Source organism: Anneissia japonica, unplaced genomic scaffold, assembly GCF_011630105.1.
Source record: "Anneissia japonica isolate Jap-2015-1 unplaced genomic scaffold, ASM1163010v1 scaffold999_len17391_cov195, whole genome shotgun sequence".
Lineage (NCBI taxonomy): Eukaryota > Metazoa > Echinodermata > Crinoidea > Comatulida > Comatulidae > Anneissia > Anneissia japonica.
The window spans coordinates 1,809-14,031 of NW_022694118.1; the positions used below are offsets into that span (position 1 = coordinate 1,809).

The window sequence follows — 12,223 nt, forward strand, 5'->3', positions numbered from 1 at the left end:
AGACGGTTTGCTTTTGCGACTTCCATTTCGGCCCTCCAGCTGAAACACGAGCAGCGAACCGTGGACCTAAAGATCTCCACGGCTCAGCACACACAGCCCTTACAAAAATATCCTATAGGATCCTATAAGAGAAAATCCTATAGGAATCTTATAGAATTTTCGTCACATCTATAGGATCCTATAGGATTATTTCAATAGATATCCTTTGGGAATCCTATAGGAATCATATAGGAGTCGTATAAGTATCCTATAGGAATTTTAATATGTTTCCTATAAGATTCCTAATGAAAATTCTTAATGAAATCTTATAGGAAAACTGCAAGATTTTTAAATGAAACAAATAGGAATCTTATAGTTATCCTATAGGAATCCTATAGAATGCCTAAAGGAATCTTATAGATTTTCTAAAGGATCCTTATAGGAATCTTATATGAATTATATAGGTATCTTATAGGAATCCTATGGGTTTCTTATATGAAATCTATAGGAATCTTATAGATCTTATTGGAATCTTATAGGAGTCTTATATGAATGATATAGGAAGGTTATAGATACCTTATATAAATCTTATAGGAGTCTTATATGAATTATATAGGAATCCTGTAGATATTTTTAGAAATCTTACAGATATTTTATAGGAATTTTACAGATTTCTTTCTGGGATCATATAGGCGTCTTATAAGAATCCTATAGGACTCTTTTAGTAATCCTAAAGATATCTTAAAGAAGTCCTATAGATTTCCTAAAGGAATCTTATAGAAGTCTTATATGAATAATACAGGGTCCCTATAGATATCGTATAAGAATCCTATATGGTTTCCATAGGATTCGTATGGGTGTCTTATAAGAATTATATAGGAATCCTATAAGTATTATCTTTATTATCCTATAGATTTCCTAAAGGAATCGTATAGGTGTCTTGCAGGAATCTTCTGCGAATGCTTTAGTTGTTATTCTTATCAGAAAGCTATAGATAATGATTTATTATAACAGATTCATATAAATTTCTTATTTTTGTAAATACAGTATATACTGTTTGTTAATGTTAATGCAAGCAATGGTTGCTTAGTAAATTGTTATTGATGGGTTAGCTGGTTGTTGACATCCATTTGCATGCACAAGCAGTATTGAATGATTGATGCATTTGATTTCGAGCTGGAGTGGCTACTGGATGGAAAAATAATAATGGCTTAAACAACTCCTGCAGACATACAAAATACACTGAGTTCAAGATATACTGTAGAATGCGGAAAACCAATTCACACACTCTGGGGTGTCACCGGGTTTAATACGTCACACAAACGACTCAGACGAACAAAGTTCTGGTTCTAATTCATTTATTGTTTTCTGTCTCGTGGTTTGAACTTCACTAATTTTCATCTACCTGTACGTCTGGTGAGTGACTGTGGCCGCTCTAGCCCGGTTAACTCAACTACTCAAGTCTACAATGAAAGCCTGTGCCTTTCCTACTATAAATCATACCAATGATCAACAAAGGTACAATCTTAGTGACTCTACTGAGAGCACTATACGAGACGTCCTTCGCCTCCAACATACCAGCACAGACTCTGGCGCTTCTTAAACCTTATCACCCTTAACCCACCTCAAATATGCCCAAGATATAAATGCGCTAAGTGCCTAATAACAACAGGGCGCGAAAGACCCTGTATCCGACCGCGGGTAAAGAAATAGTTTGGTTGACAGAACATAGCGGGCGCGCAAAAAAGAAAAAATAGCGATAAAGAGCAACCACATATGATTCAGTGCCTTTTTCTTCAAAAAATTAGGTGGAAGACCAGAAGATACAGAAATGTATGTTTAAATAAAACCTAGTTGTAAATAATATATTTAAAAAAAAAACTAAAAGACAAATTACTTGAACAAAAAATGTAACTTATCCCATTTAGTTTTCCAAGATCTTATTTTTGAATTTACACAAGCAATGTATTTTTTCGTTATGTAATGCAATTTAAGTATTTAAAAAAAATTATTGTACAACTGATATTTTAAGGCAAAAATATGGTAGAAAAAAGATTGGCATGCCCATTTTCCCCCCAGTTTATGAATATTCCAAAATCTGTATGCCATTAACCAACACCCTTTTTGTGTCTTATAAAATCAGTTATAAAAACATAATAAAAAATGTTTCCCTCCAGAGGCTAGCTTTAAGCCATTCTGAGTAATTTTGTGTCCTCAATCCACTCTGTCTCTTATACACATCTAGATGTGTATAAGAGACAGGGATTAAAGATCCATTCACATCCACGTGTATGTAAAGTTTCTTCCATAAGGCTTTGATTCATTTTGGCCAATGCTTCTCTCAGCTCCCGTTCACCTGCTACAAAGTTTGTACCATTATCGCTAAAGATCCTTTTGGGATCTCCTCTTCTGGCAACAAACCTACGATAAGCATTGATGAAAGAGTCAGTATCGGCTGAGTCGGCTACTTCCAAGTGTACCGCTCTTGTTACCAGACAAGTAAATATACACCCATAACGTTTAACCTTAGAACGACCCTGTTTAACTTCAATCGGACCAAAGTCTAATCCAGTAAAGGTAAATGGCGGTTTGTCTGCTGTTACTCGCTCTTCCGGCAATGAGGCCATCAACTGTTGCACTGGTCTTGCATGGTGTTTCCTGCAAGTAACACAATCCTTTAGAAGTCCTTTGACTGCAGACTTACCTTTCATTATCCAATATCTCTCACGGAGAGTGTTTAAAGTTGCAGACCATCCACTGTGCCCTGCTCCTTCATGATACTGTTCTATAAGCAGCCTAGCTACATTTCCTCTGTGAGGGAGAATTACTGGGTGTTTGGCTTCAAAGTTTATTTGAGAGTTATTTAACCTACCTTCCACTCTAAGGAGATTCCCTAGAAGAACAGGTCTTAAAGTTTTGAGTCTAGAATCTTGTTGCCAATTCGGAAATGATCGTCTCTGTTCCCATGACAAAATCATGTTTTCACTTTCCTTTATTTCTGAGACGAGCAAGTTGCTTGTTACTGTAGGTCGCTTTTGTACCCTATCCTTAATGGAATTTCTGAATCTTAGAATCCAGCCTAGAATTCTAACTAATCTTGTCCATCGAGAACACTTACCTACCAGGTTTGCTATCAGGTCTTCTTCGAGATTGTCACTTACCTGATTAGTAGTTATTTGATGAATAACTAATGACCTTTTGACTTCTGGATCTGTAGACATATCTACATCGTCAAACTTAGATGTGGGCCAGTGGGAAGGATCTTTGATTAGGAACTCTGGACCATTTAGCCACCTACTCATAAAGTATGTTCCACGTGATCCTTCGTCAGCTGGATTGTCTTTACTACCTACGTGCCTCCATTGTTCAGGTTTAGACACACTGCGGATCTTGGCTATTCTGTTGGCAACAAAAGTTTTAAATCGCCTATCTTCATTCCTTATGTAGTTAAGAACTATCATCGAGTCGCTCCAAAAGGTCGACTCACCTAAGGCGTAACTCAATTCTCTCCTGACTGTGCTGTCAAGGGTTGCCGCTAGTACAGCAGCCATTAGTTCTAACCTAGGTATCGAAACTGATTTTAAGGGAGTCACCCTGGCCTTCCCAACAACATACTCACACGATGTTTAAAAAAGGTAGCAAGTCTGATCCTTTAAATTATAGGCCGGTTAGTTTAACGTCTGTTTTGGGTAAGATCATGGAAAGAATTGTTAAAGATAAAATCTACAGTCATTTGGAATCGTGTAGTCTGTTAAAGGATCAACAGCATGGCTTTCGCTCAGGTAAATCGTGTGTAACTCAACTTATTGAAGTTCTTGATTATTGGACATGTTGGTTAGATAAGGGATTGTCTTTTGATTGTATCTATTTTGATTTTCAGAAGGCCTTTGATAAGGTTTCACATAATTTTTTGTTAGTAAAGCTAAGGTCGTATGGGATTTCTGGAAAATTGTTGCAATGGATTCATGATTTTTTGAGCGATCGGAAACAAAGGGTCGTTGTTAATGGGGGAAAATCGCAATGGCGTAATGTTGTTAGTGGAGTGCCCCAAGGCAGTGTCCTTGGGCCTTTATTATTTGTTATATTCATTAATGACCTCCCAGAAGTTGTTTTACATTCTAATATAATGCTTTTTGCGGATGACACGAAATTGTTTAGAGTGATTCAGTCAGATTTGGACAGAATATTGCTTCAATCTGATGTAAATGCATTGTATCAGTGGTCTAGGGATTGGCAGCTACCGTTTAATTTAATGAAATGTAAGGTGATCCATTTTGGTTCTAAGAATATCAGATCAGATTATTTTATTGGTGAAGGCCCTTCCAGAGTTGGTATTGAGTGTGTGGAAGAAGAGAATGATTTAGGAATATTAATTGACAATCAATTAAATTTTTCTGCCCACACTACTAAAGTTGCTAGATCAGCAAATAAGATACTTGGTATGATAACAAGGTCTTTCAAATATCTTGATTCAAAAAGTTACATGAATTTGTATAAGGCAATGGTTAGACCTATTATGGAATATGGTGGTAGTGTTTGGATACCTCTGTACCAAAAGGACAAGGACCGCTTAGAAAAAGTTTAGCAACGTTCTACTAGACTAGTATCTGAAATTAGGGACATGAGTTATGAAGAGAGGTTAAGGACCTTGGAATTGCCTACTCTGATATTTAGGAAAAAGAGGGCTGATGTTTTACAGACATTTAAGATTGTTAATAGATTAGAAAATATTGATGAAGTGAAGCTCTTTCAGAAGTTTGAATATAAGCAAACCCGGGGTCATAAACATAAATTAAGTAAACCTCGTTTTAGGCTTAATATTAGAAAAAACTCTTATGCAGTTAGAGTAATTGATGATTGGAATGCCCTGCCCAGTTGGGTGGTTGATTCTACTACTGTCCATCAGTTTAAATCGGGTATTTCAAAATATTGGTCTGACCACCAATTTAAGTTTCGCCCGTACGTAACTGAAGAGTTTGTACGAATGACGATGGAGGGACAAATGAGCTAAGTTCTCAAGTCCTATGGTTCAAGGTAAATTCAAGGTAAATTCAAGGTAGATATATCGCCATTAGATGACTGTGTTCTAAGGTACGCTACCGCCGCGTATCCCTTTTCGGACGCATCACAGAAGATATGAAGCTGACTATCCACCGCACTGTCCAGTTTCAACCATCGTTTTACCCTAACCTCAGAAAGGCATGACACATGATTGAGCCATTCTTGCCATCTTCTAGCCTTATCGTCCGTCAGTGGTTCGTCCCAGTTTCCCCTCTTTTACAGACTTCTTGCAAAAGAGATCTGGCCACTAATACTAAAGGAGCCGCAAAGCCTAGTGGGTCATAAATCGAACTTGTCACTGAGAGCAATCCTCTCCTGTTAGTTGGCTTTTCCCTGAGCGACGTCTGGAATGTAAATTGGTCGTCTTCAGCATTCCAGCACACACCTAGAGTCCGTTCGGTTGGCAATTCGTCTAAAGAAATTGGTACAGAAGGAGCTCGTTCAGACTTTTCTATGCTATCTAATACCGACCTGTCATTGCTTAACCACTTAGTTAAGCGAAATCCGCCCTTGTCAAGAATCTCAACAAGTCTCTTAACTAACTGTATAGCTAATTCAGCGTTTTCTACAGAACTCAAGCAATCATCGACATAGAAACTATTTCTAATGATTTCTGTCGCCCGTCGACCAATTTCATCGTTGTTACTGACCTCATTGTCGTCTGCCGTCTGTTTTAGGGCCTTTCCAGCACACGACGGCGAAGAAGTGGCACCAAATAGGTGAACACACATCCTGTATTCCTTGGGCAGCTTACTAAGATTGCCTCCCTCCCACCAACGAAACCTTAAAACGTCTCTATCGGACTTAATCATACGTACCTGATGGAACATTGCCTCGATGTAGCTAACTATGGCTATCCTGCATTGCCTAAACCTTAGCAAGACACCTAATAGATCATTCATTAAATCTGGTCCTTTCAAAAGCATATCGTTAAGCGATGTTCCACGAAATTTCGCTGCACAGTCGTAGACTACTCTTACCTTATTTTTCAGAGGATGGATGACTGGGTGGTGAGGCAAATACCAAACATTACCTGATTTTGTTTCTCCATCAGTTACTGGCTCAGCATAACCATTCTCTATGTAGCCCTGTATAACTTTTGTGTACTTCATACGAGTTTCATCGTTCGTCGATAGCCTTCTTTTCAGGGACGTAAGTCGTGACTCTGCCATTGATTTGTTATAGGGCAAATCGTGGTTATCGTACTTCCAAAGTAGGCCCATCTCATAATGGCCATCGCCAGTTAGACCTATAGTAGATTCCATAATTTTACGAGCCCTGCTGTCTTCAACTGAATCTTTCTCTTCACAGAGACCACTATTCTCTATTCCACTCACTATTCCCATGACATTTGCACTTCTTCCAACAGTCTTTGGTTACTTACCTGAATATGGTGGCTTGTGACAGTTCTTCTGCCTGGACCCCCTGGTCCCATCACCGACCAACCTAGCAAAGTCTTAACGGCATAAGGGTCTTTACTATTTCCTTTTCGTTTGCTCTTACGTTCTTCGAGCACCCAAAATGCCTGAGGGGCATCTGAACCGATCATTAGGCCTACCTCATCAAATTCATAGTCCTCCCAGGGAAGATTGTTCAAGTGACTCCATTTACCTAAGTCGTTGACTCTGGGTCGGCTATCAGCAGATGCTGGTATCTTTGGGACTGAAAGGAAATCAACAGGCATAACTTGATCTTCGTACTTACCTTTTACTGTAAGTTCGAATTTGAATCCTACTCTATCTATGTCACCATTGATAGTCGTGGATTTGTACTTTATCCTCTCGCCACGTACACCTAATTGTTTTCTAAGACTTTCAGAACAAAGGCTAGCATCAGAACCCTGATCAAGTAAGGCAAGGGTACTTACCTGAATACCGGTGTAAGTAGTAACAACTACTGGTAGGATTCTTAAATAAACGCGTCCACCGCTCGACGTACAGTTAGATGTTATCTGTTGGTCAGGGCTTGCTTCAGATCTTGGTGGCGGATGTACTGTTTCGTGGTGCTTACCTGAACCACACTTCTTGCATGTCCATTTCTTAGTACACTTTGCTGCTACATGGCCTGGTGCCAGACACCTAAAGCACAGCCTTTTCAACTTCACCAACTGCACTTTTTGGTCATATGAGTTTTCTGCAAGACTAATGCATGCATAGACACGGTGATTACCATCACATACATAGCATTTTAATGGATTGCTACTAACATTGTTAGTCCTCACACTAACCTTATTGGCAGGTTTAGAACACGTACCGCTCACATGGGACTTGGAAACATTCCTACCGAACATCGTGCATGATATCTCAGCCTGATGTTCCAGGAATTCTAACAAATCTTTGAATCCTGGTTCCCTAGAATCATTACCATATAGGATAGAATGTGCCTTCTTGGCCCAGGAGGTTTAAGGTACATAGGGAGCAATTCCTGTATCCTTAACAGATTACTGGTACTGTTCAGGTCACTAGTATAGCCTATTTTTGTTAGGGTAACGTGACACCTTTTCATGGTAGCAATTAGTTCCCACAACGAATCACTATCGTTGGGTTTCAGCGGCTTGCGATCCAGCAATTCATGCATAAGCGCATTAAGCACCATGTGCGGCTGACCAAACTGTCTCTTTAGTATAGTTTTCGCCTGCGCATAACCTTCATTACCTGGTAGCAACGCACAGCATTCAATGCAGTTACGCGCTTTGCCTTTACACATTTGAAGTAAGTATTGCAGACGTGTAGCATCACTACTGAGTTTGCATTCAAAATTAATTTCAAAATTAATCATAAAAGCATAGAATTCTAATGGATTACCATTGAAGTCGGAGAACTGTGCCTTAGGTAGCTCTAGGGCTAGTTTGATCTCATTAAAGCCACTCAGGCTAACACTAGAATCACCACTAGAGGTTGATTCTGCTACATTCGGGTTATTAACAATAATTCCGTCTGACTCAATTGAGCCTTCACTAATTGAAACAACATTGTTAGATTGTGAAGCACTAACATTTACTTCATCGTTGGCTAAATTACCGTCATTACTTAAATCGCCACCAATTGCGGCTTCACTGGATGAAGATTGCAACGAAGCAACATCACCTTGATCAGAACTATCATTAGAGTCTGATTTAGCATTATCAGTGGCATGTCCACTGGTATTTATTACATTGGAATACCTTATGGCTGCAGTGCGAGCCTTCCAGAATGCAGTATGGCACTCGTCCATCCATGTTTCAAAGATGTCGGCTTCCTCATCGTCTGCTGCATCGGTAAGCTGATTGTGAATCGCTTCAACTGCATCGAAAGCTTTCTGACTCTTCTCCAACAGCTCCTTCACAGCATCACGATCCGCTTCCCCGTCTTCGATTGTTCCCATCATTGTGTTCAGCAATCGCGTCAATGCACCTTTACGCGTTCTTCTCTGTCGCAGAAGGTCTGTCTTTTCATCCTGTGTCGACATCTTTAGCGTAGTCACTCACTGTAGAATGCGGAAAACCAATTCACACACTCTGGGGTGTCACCGGGTTTAATACGTCACACAAACGACTCAGACGAACAAAGTTCTGGTTCTAATTCATTTATTGTTTTCTGTCTCGTGGTTTTAACTTCACTAATTTCCATCTACCTGTACGTCTGGTGACTAAACGAATAACAAATACCATTTGTAAGAAACATTATATAGACAATTAATAAACCTGTAAATGATCATATAAAACATCAGTATCATTGATAACAACGCTGTCTCTTATACACATCTAGATGTGTATAAGAGACAGGTACTTACCTGAATACCGGTGTTTATATTTCTATAAAACTATCTCTATAGAGAATGGATGGGGTCTTATATAGAGAAAAAAATCTTGGATCAATTTCCTATAGAATTATATTTCTATAGAACTATCTCTATAGAAAATGGATGGGTCTTACATAGAGAAAAAATCTTGGATCAATTTTCTATAGAATTATTATTTCTATAGAATTATCTCTATAGAGAATGGATGGGTCTTATATAGAGAAAAAATATTGGATCAATTTTCTATAGAATTATATTTCTATAGAACTATCTCTATAGAGAATGGATAGGTTTTATATAGAGAAATAATTCTTGGATCCAATTTTCTATAGAAGTCTATAAAAACTCATAAATGTCTATAGACTTTCTATAGAATTCTATAAAACATTTTACTACGGGTATATTGTAGGGTTCTTGATTCCCTGATGACCTCGGCAACTTTTTCCCGTCCGGAAAATTGGCCATTCCAATTCCCCCATTTTCCGAGTCGGGAACATCAGACCTGATACTGTCGACTCTGGCGGCACCACTGGGTATACAGTAATAGTATTGAGAATAGTGTTGCTTTCATTTTAGGTGGGAGAAAGGCGCTTATTAAACAACCATTAAATTAAACATTTGGCATAATTTAGCATAATTTCCCATCAGCCCTTGGCATAATCACTGATATTCAATATTTCAAACTAGATTTGTTCAACGGCATATTTCATACTAATTTAGCTTGGTACAATCGGACAAGAAAAGGCATGGTTATGTGCTGCAATATCACAAACAATGTTGGTTTGTGCACACCTGTAACACAAATGTTTCTTGAATAGTGTTTTATACAATAAACTATAGTGATGCTTTAATACGTGATAGGACTACATTACGGAAAAATGCATATTTAAACAGGATTGTAAAGCAAAGAACTCTAGAATAGTCTTAAATTTGGGGTAGAGTATGTTTAACAGTAAGACATAAGCAGAACGATATGTGAAGGGGTATGCTAGTAAATGAGACCCTGGGGAAGTAATGTCCCTACCGTATGATGTTTGTTGGTGTTTTTAATTAAAGAAATTATGGTTTGTATATGAACTCAGTGTATTTTGTAAGTCTGCAGAAGTTGATTAATTTAAGCCATTGTTACTAATTGGCAACAAGGAATAGAGACCGTGGAAAGTTAGGCCAATAAAGACAAGTTGGAACTGGGACGTGACAAATTAAAGACCAGTTGGAACTGGGAGCATTGGAAACCAATTGGAATTGGGGCCAGTTGAAACACACAACACCCACAATATTTTTTTATAGATTACACATAGAAAATCGTTCAATTTATATACAATTTAATGTATTTTTTGTAGGGTTTTTTTTCTATAAAATGTTTAGATTTCTATAGGGGTTTTAGTTTATAGATTTATAAATGGTTTTTATAAAATTGTTTATAGATTTTCTATAGTTTTTAAAGGTTTTTTTAATAAACTTTTCATAGACTTTCTATAGAGAATAAAATTTTCATTGTTTTTAATAGATTTTTTATAGAGTTTTAATAGTTTTTATTAGAGTTTTAATATATTTTTTATAGAGTTTTTTTAGTGTTTTTATATATTTTAATAGATTTTTTATAGAGTTTTAATATACTTTTTATAGTGGTAAGGTTTCTATAGCTATTTCTATAGAATTTTATATAGATTTTCTAAACAATATATTATAGACATTCTATAGTGTTTTTTTAATAGAATTCTATAGACTTTTTTGTATGGGTAGGCCTACATATATATATTTCTCTCCGACAAACATTGTTTTTATCAAAGAGCCCAAAACACCCCCCCCACTTCCGTCTCCACTGATGCCACCCCTGTAACAGAAGCAAAAGAGGACAGGGCCACGAGAGCTGTCCAGAACCCTTCGACGGTCCAGGGGAAGGGAAAGATTCTCTGGAAACTGTTACAATTTTAGATAGGAAACTAGGCCTAAATTAATTTTTAAAGTCTTAATTTTTTTAAATAATTTTCCTTCTAATATAACTACGGTATAGGATTCCTATAAGATTCTAATAATAAACCTAAAGTTTCCTATAAGATTTATAATGATACCTATAGGATTTCTATAAGATTATCATAAAGATTCTAATAATATACCTATAAGATCCCTATAAGATTTTAACAATATACCTATAGGATTTCTATAAGATTTCAATAATATACCTATAGGAGTCTTATAAGATTCTAATAATAAACCAATAGGATTCCTATAAGATTTTATTAATACATCTATAGGATTCCTATAATATTTTAATAATAAACCTTTAGGATTCTTATAAGAGTCTAATAATATACCTATAGGATTCCTATAAGATTTTAATAATAAACCTATAGCATTCCTATACAATTTTAATAATAAACCTATAGGATTCTTGATTCTTATAATATTTTAATAATAAACCTATAGGATTCCTATAAGATTCTAATGATATACCAATAGGATTCCTATAAGATTCTAATAATATACCTATAGGATTCCTATAAGATTCTAACAATTTACCTAGAGGATTTTTTATAAGATTTCAATAATATACCTATAGGATTCTTATAAGATTCTAATAATCAACCAATAGGATTCCTATAAGATTTTATTAATACATCTATAGGATTCCTATAAGAATTTAATAATAAAACTTTAGGATTCCTATAAGTGTCTAATAATATACCTATAGGATTACTATAAGATTTTAATAATAAACCTATAGCATTCCTATAAAATTTTAATAATAAACCTATAGGATTCCTATATGATTTTAATAATAAACCTATAGGATCCCTATAAGATTCTAATGATATACCAATAGGATTCCTATAAGATTCTAATAATAAACCTATAGGGTTCCTATAAGATTCTAATGATATACCAATATGATTCCTATAAAGATTCTAATGATATACATACCAATATAATCCCTATAAGATTCTAATAATATACCTATAGGATTTCTATAAGATTCTAATGATATACTAATAGGGTTCCTATAAGATTCTAATAACATACCTATAGGATTCCTATACAATTCTAATAATAAACCTATAGTATTCCTATAAGATTTTAATAATAAACGTATAGGATTCCTAAAAGATTCTAATAATAAACCTATAAGAATCCTATACGATTCTAATAATAAGCATACAGGATTCCCATAGGATTATCATAATATACCTATAACACTCGTATAAGATTCAATTAATAAATCCATTGGATATCTATACGATTGTAATAGGATTTTAATAATAAAAACTATAGGATTTTTTTGTTTAGGATTTCTGTAAGACTCTAATAATATTTCTATAAGATTCAAATAATAAGCCCATTGGATTTGTATAATATATAGCCGTTTGCTGTTTCATGGGTTTTTCCCATTTGCCTTTCAAAC

General features: G+C 36.0%; 2 protein-coding genes across 2 annotated transcripts; both read right to left on the reverse strand.

Moving 5' to 3' along the window:
* Positions 1–2,210: 2,210 nt before the first annotated feature.
* On the reverse strand, positions 2,211–5,165 carry LOC117100962. The gene is made up of 2 exons (XM_033240800.1): positions 5,042–5,165; positions 2,211–3,603 (listed from the first exon to the last, which is right to left on the reverse strand). Exon 2 carries the CDS (start codon positions 3,528–3,530, stop codon positions 2,211–2,213), a length of 1,320 nt encoding a protein of 439 aa, XP_033096691.1. The 5' UTR covers positions 3,531–3,603; positions 5,042–5,165.
* A 1,211-nt stretch (positions 5,166–6,376) lies between these two features.
* On the reverse strand, positions 6,377–8,691 carry LOC117100961. The gene is made up of 2 exons (XM_033240799.1): positions 8,204–8,691; positions 6,377–7,181 (listed from the first exon to the last, which is right to left on the reverse strand). The coding sequence occupies exons 1-2, from the start codon at positions 8,485–8,487 to the stop codon at positions 6,377–6,379; spliced, it is 1,089 nt and encodes a 362-aa protein (XP_033096690.1). The 5' UTR covers positions 8,488–8,691.
* Positions 8,692–12,223: the final 3,532 nt, after the last annotated feature.

What these genes read in the sequence shown, in the direction of transcription:
- LOC117100962 (XM_033240800.1), bottom strand. Translation starts at nt 3,530, where the DNA reads ATGGCTGCTGTACTAGCGGCAACCCTTGACAGCACAGTCAGGAGAGAA.
- LOC117100961 (XM_033240799.1), bottom strand. Translation starts at nt 8,487, where the DNA reads ATGTCGACACAGGATGAAAAGACAGACCTTCTGCGACAGAGAAGAACG. An exon ending in GCTCGCACTGCAGCCATAAG is followed by an intron (nt 7,182 to 8,203) that starts GTATTCCAATGT and finishes TGCATGCATTAG; the next exon opens with TCTTGCAGAAAACTCATATG.